Genomic DNA, 13530 nt, shown 5'->3' with positions numbered 1-13530 from the left:
TAAATAACAGACACTTATTTTCTTTTTGGCGAGCTTCTGCCCGTGATAACTATATTCAAACAATTTCTTATACTGTTTTTGTATCTTAGAAAAAAAAAACAGTTCTATTGCCGACCACCCCTAATATTTCATATAAGCGGTTATTTATTTACCGAGTTGAAATAGTTTACAATGGGAAAAACCTCAAAGGATAAACGTGATATATATTATCGGCAGGCCAAAGACGAAGGCTGGAGGGCCAGGAGTGCGTTCAAGTTGCTCCACGTGGACGAGGCCTACGGAATTCTAAATGGTAAGAGCGTTGAAACTACATAGGATCGAAAGTTAACACATTTTAATATTAAGGTGTCCAGCGGGCAGTCGATCTATGTGCTGCTCCTGGCAGCTGGTCCCAGGTCCTCTCCCGGAAACTCTACGATGCCTGCGAAACGGACGATGAAAAGGCCGCTGTTAAGATCATAGCCGTTGATCTGCAAGCCATGGCACCGATCCGAGGAATACTCCAGCTCCAGGGAGATATCACAAAGCAGTCGACCGCAGAAGCAATCATCGGTCACTTTGGTGGGAATGAGAAAGCCCAGTTGGTGGTCTGCGATGGAGCCCCCGATGTCACCGGTGTGCATGAAATGGACGAGTACATGCAGCATCAGTTACTTGTAGCTGCTCTGAGCATTGCCACCTGTGTACTGGAAACTGGCGGAACTTTTGTGGCCAAGATTTTCAAGGGGAATGCAACCTCACTATTAAGCTCCCAGATGCAGATATTTTTCAAGAAATTCGACATCTACAAACCACCGAGTTCGCGCCCTTCGAGCATTGAAGCGTTTGTAGTTTGCTCCGACTTCTGCCTTCCCGAGGGCTACATTCCTCAAGTGATTAACCCTGCACGAGATGATATACGTCTACTGGCACAGAAAACAGGGTCAGAGGTAAACCGTCGCCTAGTTCCTTTTATAGCTTGCGGAGACTTAAACGGGTTAAGTGATCCCAAAAGGGACCAAACTTCCCCCTCAGATAAATACAAATCAGTAAGTAATTTGCCTTTTACTCTGCACCGTTTTTTCATTCAACACTTTCCCACAGTATGTAGAGTATGTTTACGATTCTGTTATGGATGACGCATCTTATCCCCTGGAATTTAAGGAGATTCTAGCGCAAGTCTACGATGAACAATTCCATATCAACTAAATGTTTCTAAAATAAAACTTAATAAATTTAAATTCAATTTCTATATAAAGTGGGCTTAGGTCAAGCAATTTGAAATTTGATAAAATGAATCAACATATTTTTGAAATACTTAGTTTATTTAAGGATTAGGGCATTAAGACTACCTTGCTATTAATTTATTTTGTGTTTATCCCGTCATTTAAGCGACAACTTTTTTTGCTCGATTTCCAATAGTTTCTTTTTCACTTCTATTTTCTCAGCCATTAATTGTTCGATTGCCAAATGATGTCGCTTATCCTCGTACAGCTTCTGCTTGTACAGAACGAAGAATTCATTAAGTGCAAGTTGAGCGCTGTTGGCGGCATCGTGCACCATTCCTAGGTTATTGCTAATCTTGTCAAGCAGCGTCGGCTCCTCCTCCGCGAGTCGACTGCTGGTCAATGCGGCCCGTTTGTTTGATTGCAGGTAAAGCGGGTCTACGTCAGTTTTGTTCTCCTCCGGTTCGTAAACGTACTCGGCGGAGGTCTGAAGAGCGCCACTATCTTCTTCCGGGACCACGTCCTCTACTTCGTCCACGTCAAATTCGGTGGTAGAATTTTCATGCATTTCATCGTCGGAGACCTTCATAATAATTTGACTAACATCCTCGTTTAACCGGCACAGGGTTGCTATTGTTTCCTCCGACGAACTAAGACTGGTGCCAAATGGCATGTTGTGCATTTCGTTTTTTTCCACCTTCCTCAGGATAAACCTCTTCCAGTCCTTCAAGGCCTACAAACAAATCTTATAATGCAAGTGCTTATTGAAACAAATAAGTTAGCCTACCCTTTTCCAGGTGGCTATATCTTTTCGCGGAGGACCGTGGCTGTTAAGTTCGGATGTCAGCTCCTCCCAGAGGGACTCCAGATTGCCCCGTGTTTCCCACGTCGGATTCTGAAGCAGGCGCGGATGTTTCTTCACGAAGTCCAGCAATATAAGCTCTTGCGTTGAGTTACGCGGCTTAGCTTTGTTACGGTCGATGGCGAGACTGGTCTGCGGCTGGAATTTGTACTTGGCGCTCCGGTTGAGTCCCGATGTGGGGTGCATCCTATTCATGTGCTTGCTCAGATTCGTGGTGGTCGTCTTGTATGACAGCTTCGCCTTGCAGATATTGCACAATGCAAACATGTCATCTACCGCCCGGAAAAAGCACCAGATCTCGCTCGTCTTCCGCTTCATTTCGACCTTTTGAAATGTCCAATTTGTTTTGGAAACGAAAATATGCTCGGCGTTCAGTCCGAAACAATAGTTCAAGAACTAGTTACTTAGAAATGAGTTGGCAGCCGCAGGTTTTAAGTTTAGAACTAGATCAAAATATCGAATGCATTGATAAGCGGTGCATATGCACTTTAATTGGGATAGATAAAAATATAACATTAAATATATTTTTATTTATCCAGTAAAATTACCCCTACTAGTATGGTTTTTACAAACTATATAAATAACTGTAACATTAATATACTAAAGCTTTTAATGGTTCCATCGAGTTTTCAATGGAACTATCTATTTTTTAATATTTTTATTGTAAGAAGTTTTTTAAAAAACTTTACCAAAAAGAAATTATTTTAAAATTTGTTATTAAATTAAATCCAATATTTCTAATATCATAATAGAAAAGTGGAGAAATTAATAAAGGATGCATGCTAAAATTTATTGGTGGTATTAGGCGATAGTCAGAAAACCATCGATGTTACTGTCCAGTGTCAGAGCGCCGATTGTAGTATCGATAGTACCATCGATGTTTTGACAGCTCTACTGCTGAGGTGACAAATTGTCACTGACAAGTCATGATAATTTTTTGTAAAGCAATAGATTTATCGCCATGGATGACTCTTTTTTCGGCTTTGACACGAATCTACCGGTAAGCAGTGGTCCCGGCATTGCGGCAGCAGTATCCGGAAAAACGGAACCGCACGGGGAGCGGCAAATGCCCAACGCACACTTTTCACTCGTCAAAGAAGGGGCATCGAAGGCGACCGGGGGCAGAAAAAGTTGGAATGTCTAATTTACTTGCCTCAATTGTTTCCCCAGGATGAAGATGGTGGCGATGGACGCATCGTCGAGGCGGAATACGATGCCCTCAATGACGAAACCTTTGGATCCGCGATAAATGGCGACTGGGAGGAAGCCCATGAGACGATGGTGCGCCTGGGCGGGAATGGCGAAAGGGTGCGGAAGCGACCCGCGGAATCTAGTGGAAATACGGATTTTGCCGATCACGGCAATGGTGCCTTCCTGCGACACGGTAATCCGCTTTCATCGGCGCCTTCTTCAAGTGGCTCCACTCCGGCCCCCTTGAATGCCCCCTTCCGACAGTCTCGGCACATAGGCGACTCGGATCTGGAGCTGAACATTTCCTCAATGAAGTTGGACGACATGGACCTGTCCTCGTTTGCCAACGATAGCGAAGCCGGTGGCCTGAGCAACCGCATCAAGCTGGACTCCGGGGTCTGGGGATCACAGCCGTTTCCCAACAACCAACATTTGTTCCGTGAGCCTATGCGCAGCGCCTTCAAGCCACAGCAGCAGCAACAACAACAGCAACATCAGCAGCACCAACCACAACAGATCAAGCCCCCACAGGAAGCGAATGCTAATTTCGCACTGACTCCACAGGCTTTTCCTAAAATTACAACACTTGAGGACATAGAACGCAATATGATCATTCAGCAGGCCATGCCTAAACAACAGCAGCAGAGTCAGCAACAGGCGGAACGCAAGATGTTCGATGATTTTAGTCTGGGTAACAGGCAGCAGGTGCCTACACCAACCATGTTGCAGCAACAGATTTTGCAGCAGCAGCAGCATCAACAGAAACAACAGTCGCAGCAGCAGCCCCCACAACAAGCGCAGCACATGGGTAAGTATATACTAAATCGAATTTAATATTGATGCTTACAAGAACAGATCTCAGTGTTTTAAAAGTTCGTGTTTATACAGAAAACTTGTCCAACAAAAAGTCAATTTTTTGGTAAAATGTCTTAAGAAATTCTTTTAGAGGTCATGTACCGATGTATGTTTATTTTATTTTTAATAGATTCAATCATTTTAGTAACAAATATCAAGGTTTTAATAGATATCTGTAACCCATGAAAATAACACTATTCAACCATTCATTGCAGCACCTCCTGGCTTCTTGGGCACGCCACAGACCTCGCCACCGAGGCCAACTTTGGGTTTTCCCGGACCCCCTCCACTGCCCGAACTACTGCCCACACCGCCGTCGCAGCAACAGCTGAACGGCATTGGTGGCAACCGAGTGCCGCCCGGATTTATTTACCCGCCAGGTCTGCCCGGGAATATTCCGCAATTACCCCAGCATCCGCTTATACAGCAGCACATGCTGCCAAACTTTCCACTGCCCGGCGGCAACCAGCGACCTCTACCCAATCCGCTCAATCCGCACGCTCTGCCCACGGCCCTAAACAACTTTGCGATGCATCCGAGCTTCAATGCGATGCGGGCCGCTGGACTGCATCCAGCCGCTTTTATGCAACCACCCCATCCGCACCAGATGCAGCCCCCGCGAATGCCGCCGCACCCGTTGCAAGCTGCCTCAAGTCTATTAGGTCAGCAGCCACCGAGCTCCATGTACAACATGTTCAATATGCGACTAGTGCAAGAGATTCAGCAGAACCATCCGCTGCTACAACAGGCAGCAGTCGTGCGCCAAATGCAACAAAGCAGAGCCGGATCCGTGACCAGCGATCGCCAGAGGACGCAGACGCAACAGCAGCAACAAGGACGACGTCCAGATGGTACAGGGAATTACCCGCTGGAAGAGTACGATGAATATGCCAACCTGATGAGCACGCGCGACAAGCACTGGTTAATTGGAATCCAGCTCTCGCAGCTGAACACAGACACGCCGTATATCGACGACTACTACTACACGGTGTTCAGGGAGCGCAAGGCCCAACAGAATGGACAGATGCGCAACAGTCAGGCGCACAAGGATAACCAGCTGAATCATCCGCTTACCCAGCCACGCGGCCATGCGCAGCTTATTCTCGTGCAGTTGGGCAACAAGAATGGTGCTCGCAATGGACACGGACGTGAGCGCCGGAACTCGGAGAACGCCAACAGCACGTCAGGCAGCACAAACAATGGATCAGGTGGTAACAACAACAACCTGACAGGCTATATATTCTCGCCTCTTAAGTTTGAGAACTCATTGGGAAAGCTGCAGTATGGAAGTGTGACAGCACCGCGAAAAATTATTGATGCTGACATTATGAGTGGTGAATCAAATACAGCTGCTGATGCCAACGCAACTTCTTCATCAACGAGCTCGACTCCGCTGCCCACCTCCGCGAGCCACGATGTAAATCCCAGCAGCATGCGCAAGTCGCGTCACATTCTGCTTTTGATTGAAACGCTGTATCGTTATCTGCTTAAGCTGGAGGATTTGGAAAGCCCCGAGGTGATGGCCACCATTGAGCTGAAAAAGAAAAAGGAAGCCGAACGGATCGCAGCCCTTGAGCAGCTAGAAATGGCCAATAAAACGCCCGAAGAGCGGGCTGCCGAAGCCGCCAATCCGCAAACCATGAATCCGCAACTAAAGAACAAGTTCAACTATGAGGTAGAGACGAAAGCTGCGTTGGTCAATAAATTAAAGGCAGGACTGGCTTTCGACAAGGTGATCGCCATGATGAGTGTGCGCAAGGGAAAGGTGCGTTTTTTTAAACTAGTTTGAATAGGTGCATGCAAATAAAAAAGGCTAGTTACCTTTGAATATATTAAAATGGTATTAAACTATTGAACTCGATATAAGTTAGTTTTTTACTAAAAAATTTAAATGATTCCTTCCGTTGCAGATACTTATCCGACGCATTATGCCCTTTATTGCGGACCAAAGCATTCGCTGGATCGTATGGAGCGGAGTCTTCTGTTCCCTGCAAACAGTTGTGAAAAAGGACAAGGACGACGTTGAAGGCGTCTTGTACGCTCTTTACCCAGAGTTTAAAAAACACGTTAACAAAGCCACTTTCGAACTAATAGTGAGCATTTCATCTGCTATTACGCTGAATGACAAGAAACTGTCTGGAATCTTCTGCAGTCGCGTAAGTTATCCCCACTTTTAAGTAATAGACTGTCCTACTAATTATTAAATTGACAGTTTGGAATCCTTTCGTTGGTTGCCCTTATACTTCGCGCCGAGGAAATCTACGTTTCGCGAAATGACGCTACTCTCAGCGAGGAGAACAGGCAAAAGTGGCGCGAATTTCTGGCACAGGTGGCATCCTGCCTCAATCGCACTATTCAAAACCAGACCATCTCGGCAGCCATTGAGTCAGATGCAATTCAGCCGCTTATGAACCATTTTGAACGGTTTAAAGATCTTAAACTAGATGCCCTCTTAGCATTAATAACTGAAGCCAGGCATCAAATTGATTAGGTTGCTCTGACGGATTTTCATTTAACTTGATTGAAGCGTTTCAAATAATTGTGAAATTATATAGCCGAGTTCACTTTTGCTTTACTCAATTACGCATATGTTTGTATAGAATATGTATCCAAAACTTACATATGTACGATCGTTTTTACATTTACGCATACTACACAAAAATATTGATACAGGGTATAAAAATCTCATTCTGAAATTGAGAAAGTACTCAACTGTCAATAAATTTTGATAATAGTTTGTTAGAAACGTTCTTTTATCCAAAATTGTGTGCACTGTACAAGAAAGATAGAGAGAGGAAATCATGTTTTATAAATATAATATCGAATGGTAGGTTTTGCTCATTGTACATACTTATATCATTTTATATTTGATAAGGAGTACTTTTCCGGCATTTTCTGTAGAGATTTATAAAGAATAATTCACCCTAAATATTATTCTTTTTTTCATCGAATTGACAACTGGGCTTTCCTATATCTTGTAACCACGATTATAAAGGGAATATTATAACTACGTTTTAAAATTTAAAAGCACCGATTTAATGCGCGATCCATGCATACTCATTTAGATGTGCATACTTAAGTATCTGCTTATTTTCTGGTATTTGTAAATATCGGTTTAATGAAATTTTTACTACAATACCTTTTGGGTTTCATTGAATCAAATTTGTGCAAGACCCATTAAATGTAGTCGAGACATTCAGCATAAATGTGTACTAAATAATTAGCATTGTGAAAGGTGCAGACGTATTTATTATAACAAAATGATCAAAATTGTGATACATTTTGACTTTTAAACATAAACGAAAGTCCGATGATCGGAAAGAATTAGTTTAACACGCAAATACAAATTTGAAATTAGAGAAACAGCAATTTTCATAATACTTCTGTAACGCAACGGAGAGATATTTGTTATAAGAATCCGTTGTGGAGCATTTTAATTTTATTTCGTTTTTAATTGTATCTACATCATCATTTAATGTTGTTTAATACATTTTTTTTATTAAAATTCATGTTTTGTATCTAAAAAAATTCTACTCGACTGCAAACTTTTTGCAAACACGTTAAAACAATGCTTTTTTAGCAAACAAGAGTCAAAATACGATAGCTGTTTAAGATTGCAAACACAAACACAATAATTGTAGTTTAATTTGTATTTATCAACTGCAAACACTTCAAACATTTTTCTATATGTTGGCCGATTCAAAAGTAAATTTTTTAAATTAATATAATTTCAGAGAGTATAATAAATAAAACATACCATTTCACAGAACACACCGAATCCATAAAACCGTTTTTTTTTTGGGCTTAAAAAATGTTATTAAATTAAGAAGCCTGAGGAAATGATATTAAAAATCAATATAAAAAAAAAAACATTTTCTATTATATTTTAATAAGATTTAATTTTATAGGATTTCATGTGGTTTCTTTCAAAATTATTTATTAACTTCTATTTAGAGTTGTAAGAATAACCGCTTGCATTACTATTTTTTCTTCTATTATGATATATTTATAATTTGATTTATATAAACAATTGTGCTTAGAGGGGGGCATCATTAATGGCGACCGTGTCTTGCGTCTGTCTGTTTTTGTTTTTGGCGCAGAATCAAGCGTCGAAGTGTCGGCAGTTGCCTGTCCGTAAGGGACATTTTGTTGTGCGGAGGCGCCAAAGTGCGTAACAAGTGGCGGCGGCGCGCTCGGGAATTGTTGCAAATTTCTGAGTCGGCGACGCCAACCACTGGCGACGGTCACCAAGACGACAACTTGTCGGCAACAGTCCGCCCAGCGCGAAGGGATGCGAAGCCCATGCTCCCGATCCCACCCCACACACCCAAAGAGCATGCGGTACACTCGGAGAAATAACATGACTTCAGTGCGGAAACTACCGTGGGTCACGCGAATGAGCTTTTAGGTAAGTACTCGTGGAGAATTTAAATAATACAATAAATTATAAAAATTGTTTTTCACTGTTTGAAAATTTTTATAAAATAATATATACATACACGTACCTTTTTTCGTACAAATAAAGGTAATTCACAAAACCAAATTACAAATCAATATAAAAATCTGTATACACAAAAGCGAAAATTTAACTGACAAAATAATAAGTTGTAAACTGCGTACCAATTATTTCATTCCACCACTATTTCTACACCACTGATTTCTCCGAGTGCATACAAAGGCTAGACTTAGACAGACGATAGTGGCGACCAGTCGCCCGTCGTTGCTTCTTCGGCGACAGCGACAATGGCACGACGACAGGCAGGAGGACAGGACTCTGGCTCTGCCGTGGAGCGGAGCGGAGCAGACAGTGCCGCAGTTCTGGGCAGGACCAGGACTCAGCGGATGCGGATACGCAGAACTTTGATTTGCGAACGGGCCAAGTGTGCGCCACTGGGCGCCGCTATTATTGCCATTGCCACCAATTGGCGCGCCAAACGCCGCTGTTCTCACAATTAGATGCGAAAATAGCCGGCGCGTCGATGATGACGAGTTATTGTCGCGTCTATCTGGTCGTTGTTTTTGTTGACAACCCCACGATTGGTTCGTTGGCGGCAGGAGGGGATCATCTTCAATACGCTTTTACCAGGGCGCCCGTCCATGTAATGTGCGGATTTAACTGATCCTTACATACACACATATGTCTAGGAATTTCTTGTTGGAGAGATGATAGAGATTTGATCAGGGCAGCGTGCAGTATGAGTAATATGCCAGGCCTACCTTGAATCTTATTTAATTTAGATTTATTGTACATATATTGCAAATATCCGGCGACTGCATCGTTTTATTGAAACCTTATAGATCGACGACCTGCGGCGCCACCTCTTTTTATTTTGGAGTTAACCACTTAAATACCGGTTAATGAGTATCGGTGTCTTGATTTCTCCTCTGGCTGCCAATAGGTCGTGCAAACTTTCCCATCGGAATCGGAGTGTCTAGGGCTCGCTGTGCGGTTTAGGCCAACTTCGGCCGCCAGTCGCCATCGTCGCCGTCGCCGGCAGCCAACATTTGAAAAACGAAATGGCGCGCAGATAGGTTTCAGCTTAGACCCCAGTGCGACTAGACCAGACGCCTAGTGACGCCAACTAAAAATTTATGTACTTACTACGTCGTGCTTTTTGCAGTTTCTAGACTTCTTTCCATTTAATAGGGTTTCTTATTAATGCGTAGAGTTATTAATCCAGATGCTTTTGAGGAGACAGCCACTTAATAACTTATCAATTCAGAATTTAGCATACATATGTACATGTACATACATATGTATGTAGCTTGCTAAATAATATTTTCATATTCCATCGAAACAATCAATTATGTAATAATGAAATCAATAATGTTACACAAATATGGAAACCATAATTAAAACAACTTACTATCCTAAAAATCCACTTATGAGTGCAATGTACATTTGTAAAATAATTATAAAAAGTTCTTCTCAAGTTGCCGCTTCGTCCGGTAGCCAAAAATCAAAACAAACAAAAACCAAAACATCTAATGTGCCCGCCACAAAAAAAAAGGATGGAAAAGACAATAAACTCGAATGTCCACAGCGTCATACATCTGCATACAAGTGCCAGTTTGGTGCATGAATGGCTGGCGGGGACTGGCAATGAGTCAGAAGGATGAAGGACGAAGGACGAGTGGCGTCGGCGTCGGCGTCCAAGGAGGTGGACTGGCTCGCAAGCTCGATTCGGTTTCAGACGGCGGCGGCGACGGCGCCTTGTCCAATGATTCTTCCGTGCCGACGCCGCCGTGGTGTCCACATCCATATCCGTATCACTGCGCAGTGGTCGTAGTCGCAGGAGTCCCTGTGCGCACCAAACCGCCGGAGCCCAGTAGCATCGCCTATAAAAGGACGAGTCCTGCTACGGCCGGCGCTTAGTTGGCTTAGAAATGCGCCACAGGACGCGTCCGCCAAATCGTGACAGTCAAATAAAAACGCGCGCCATCCAAATCAAAATTTGAAAAGGAACATTTACCCACAGTTACATATAATTGGAAATGACAAATAATCTTGGAGGTAAGACGCGTTTTAACCTCGGATTAATCTTCAACTAGTTGTGATTTAAAACTTCAAACTTAAAAAATGTAAAATGGTTTTAACATTATGTGCATGTTTTCTAATGCTAGTTTTAATTTTTTTTTAAGTAAAAATAGCAGACAGAAAAACCTTTTTGTTATAAAAAAAAGTTCGTTCAAGAACTAGTCTGTTATAAAACTAAATATAGTCAAAGTGCAAAGTAATAGTTATGTGAGTTTGGTATCTCTTTGCCCTAAAAAAAACAAAGACCGCTGATCAAAATTAACAGGTAAGTCGATATGGCTTTCAAGAGCTCAAAGGCCATACAAATTCTTCCGACTTGAAGGGACACACGCTACTCAGATTTATCTTTTTTGAATGAACTCTCGAAAATTAGCTTATGAAACTCAAAACCGAGGGCAAAAGAGACAGCAAATGGGAATATCAATGGATAAAAAAGGCTGGAACTCGTTAAGGGGCCAACAAATGCCAGGGAATTGCACAGGATAAGAAGATGATGAACGATGCTAAACTGGTTTTCAGATCTGCCAGGAATTTCTCGAGCTTTGGGTTTTCAGAGGAAGTCGGCAGCTGATAGTGGATTGCAGCAGATTCGCGGAGAATGCGAGTGAAGAGTTTCAAGGATGAGTGGCCACCCAAGTGGGCCCGTCAACAGAACAATCATTCAGACATAACAGCAGGTCGGCAGATCAAGTACTTTTCCACTTATTAACTTATTCTGACGCGAATGTGGGAACTTTTTAAAAATTAAGTTGCGGAGTTTTTACCTTTTCTTAGATCAGGCGTTTTTTTTTTTCAATTTTGTGCCCAGTAGCCAAGAAACTTCCGAGAATTCTTTAGATGGAAAATTTGAAAAACTTCCTGAATGGTCCAAATACCACAAGTTCTGTCGGCATTTAAAAGAGTCGAAGCGGTAACCCGATACTTTCCAAGCAACAAAACTCGTAAACAGCCAAGCTAAGATTTCATAGGTGACCATCCACTATATCACCCAAACTATATACCATTCCTCTTCCCACACACAAGAAACATATACATATATGAGTTAATCCACGTTGTGCATTTGTTTATAGTTAAATGACGTAACTCTTAAAAAGGTAGACTCTTGTGATAGACACGTGTAAAATTAGCCACATCACATTATCGTTATAGTTTGAAAGTGAAGATTCAAATTAATGATTACTAATCAGAAAATTCTTGTCAAATATCATTTAAGTGCTTCAATTAAATTAGAATTCAATTATAATTGAGCTATACTTAAATATTGGTGATTAAATATCTGTCCTATCAAATCCCTTAATCTGAACTTTGAATAACCTTTTCCCGAATGTTAAGCTCGCGAGCTATTGGCTTGGTAGACTGTTATATGTTGCCTTTTTTCATGTTCTAAGAAAAAATAAATCGTAACAAAGACACTGCTAAATAATTGAGGCCCTTTAAATAAGATGCGTTGTGGGAAGATACTCCTCGCTGTCGTATTATTTGTTTAGCATTTGCGGAATGTCTCTGGCCTCATAAGAAAATAATGTATTCAAACTCCTGCCGTCCTTTCCGGAGGTAATACCCCGTGTCACTCCCTCCACAAGTCAGGGGTCCGACTCTCGCTTATTTAACGCTCACGACGCGATCAAATTCCTCCTGCCAACATCGCCGGTTGCCGGTTTGGTTTCACTCCACAAGTGGCCTGTGTTCCCTGTGTTCCCTGCTCCCGACCTGTTATTATCGTAATGACGGGAGCCTATTTGCTTTTGTGTTTTCGAGTCGTCCAAACGAGAGACAATTATGTATTTCTGCTGGAACTGACGAACCAGGGTCCCTGCTGGATCGTCTGCCTGGCACTGCGAGAAACTTTGACGTCGAAAACAGTTTATTACCCGTTTGTGATCTTGTGTTCTTTACACGTTGAAGTAATACGTTTTGAAAATTACTATAATAACTATCTTCGAACTCGCCACTCTATTAATTTTGTAAGTCATCATAAACGAACTAATGGGAAAACGAATCTTTACATTTAGCGGGGATAATTTTACTGACTTTTCCCTCAGTGTGGTGTGCGATCCTCGCTGCGCGCTTTAAATGTGCGTCTGTGTGTGTACGCCCGCTGCAGGGGCGCCACTTTGTATGGGCGTGTGTGTGTCCGTGTGTTTGGCAGACATGGGCAAGGCAATGCAACTGATATGCCCTTGATCACAACCATTCATCACATTTTGCGGCAACGAAGACCGCGCTAAATGTCGATGTTGCTTCCTCAGGTTCTCCACTCTCGATTGCATCGAGGGAGTTGAGTGGAGTTTTTTTTGGCAACATCAACAAACGTATTTAACGGGGGCTAATATGTACTTAGAATTTAAAACTAGAGTCGCTTTAATTCAACGTTAAGAGCCTTTTAAGCATTTATCTTTAAAACCATCGTGAATACAAACTGAAGGTACTTTATTTTCCCACTTAAAACTTAAATTATAAAATGTTCTTGCTTAAATACTGCGTTTCCATTTCAAAAATGTTAAATGTCCTTAAACTAAGACAATAACTTTAAGGAAGTAAAAAAAAAATTATTAACTTAATTTGTTGCTTCAAAGACTAGACTTATCAATTTTTGAAAATTTCCGTGTTAGCCAACACTATTCCCACGGCACTGCCAGCATGGAGCGAAGTGTGGGTGTGCGTGCGCAGGTTGTATCTGCGCGCGGGAGCGACATGAAACTCACCACGCCATCCAACGGATTGCTCTCCGCTCGTAGTTGACTTGGATTCGTGGTTTAGCACTCGCAGTAGAAACAGCGATGTGCAAAATCTGAACATACTTTAACCATTATTGTCTTTTTATTATTAACTTTAAATTCCATATGCATTGTAAGAACGGGAACTTGATGTATGATTCT

General features: G+C 42.2%; 3 protein-coding genes across 3 annotated transcripts; 2 read left to right on the top strand and 1 right to left on the bottom strand.

Moving 5' to 3' along the window:
• Nucleotide 1: 1 nt before the first annotated feature.
• On the top strand, nucleotides 2-1237 carry LOC120451243 (putative tRNA (cytidine(32)/guanosine(34)-2'-O)-methyltransferase 1). The gene is made up of 3 exons (XM_039634755.2): nucleotides 2-292; nucleotides 346-1028; nucleotides 1084-1237. Exons 1-3 carry the CDS (start codon nucleotides 172-174, stop codon nucleotides 1186-1188), a joined length of 909 nt encoding a protein of 302 aa, XP_039490689.1. The 5' UTR covers nucleotides 2-171; the 3' UTR covers nucleotides 1189-1237.
• A 46-nt stretch (nucleotides 1238-1283) lies between these two features.
• Nucleotides 1284-2480, bottom strand: LOC120451242. Its single transcript, XM_039634754.2, has 2 exons — nucleotides 1993-2480; nucleotides 1284-1938 (listed from the first exon to the last, which is right to left on the bottom strand). The coding sequence occupies exons 1-2, from the start codon at nucleotides 2383-2385 to the stop codon at nucleotides 1363-1365; spliced, it is 969 nt and encodes a 322-aa protein (XP_039490688.1). The 5' UTR covers nucleotides 2386-2480; the 3' UTR covers nucleotides 1284-1362.
• Nucleotides 2481-2908: 428 nt separating this feature from the next.
• On the top strand, nucleotides 2909-7891 carry LOC120451241 (protein PAT1 homolog 1). The gene is made up of 5 exons (XM_039634753.2): nucleotides 2909-3067; nucleotides 3238-4066; nucleotides 4329-5878; nucleotides 6024-6269; nucleotides 6326-7891. Exons 1-5 carry the CDS (start codon nucleotides 3029-3031, stop codon nucleotides 6602-6604), a joined length of 2943 nt encoding a protein of 980 aa, XP_039490687.1. The 5' UTR covers nucleotides 2909-3028; the 3' UTR covers nucleotides 6605-7891.
• The last annotated feature ends 5639 nt before the right edge of the window (nucleotides 7892-13530 follow it).

Source organism: Drosophila santomea, chromosome 3R, assembly GCF_016746245.2.
Source record: "Drosophila santomea strain STO CAGO 1482 chromosome 3R, Prin_Dsan_1.1, whole genome shotgun sequence".
Lineage (NCBI taxonomy): Eukaryota > Metazoa > Arthropoda > Insecta > Diptera > Drosophilidae > Drosophila > Drosophila santomea.
This window is presented reverse-complemented; position numbering and strand designations above follow the sequence as displayed.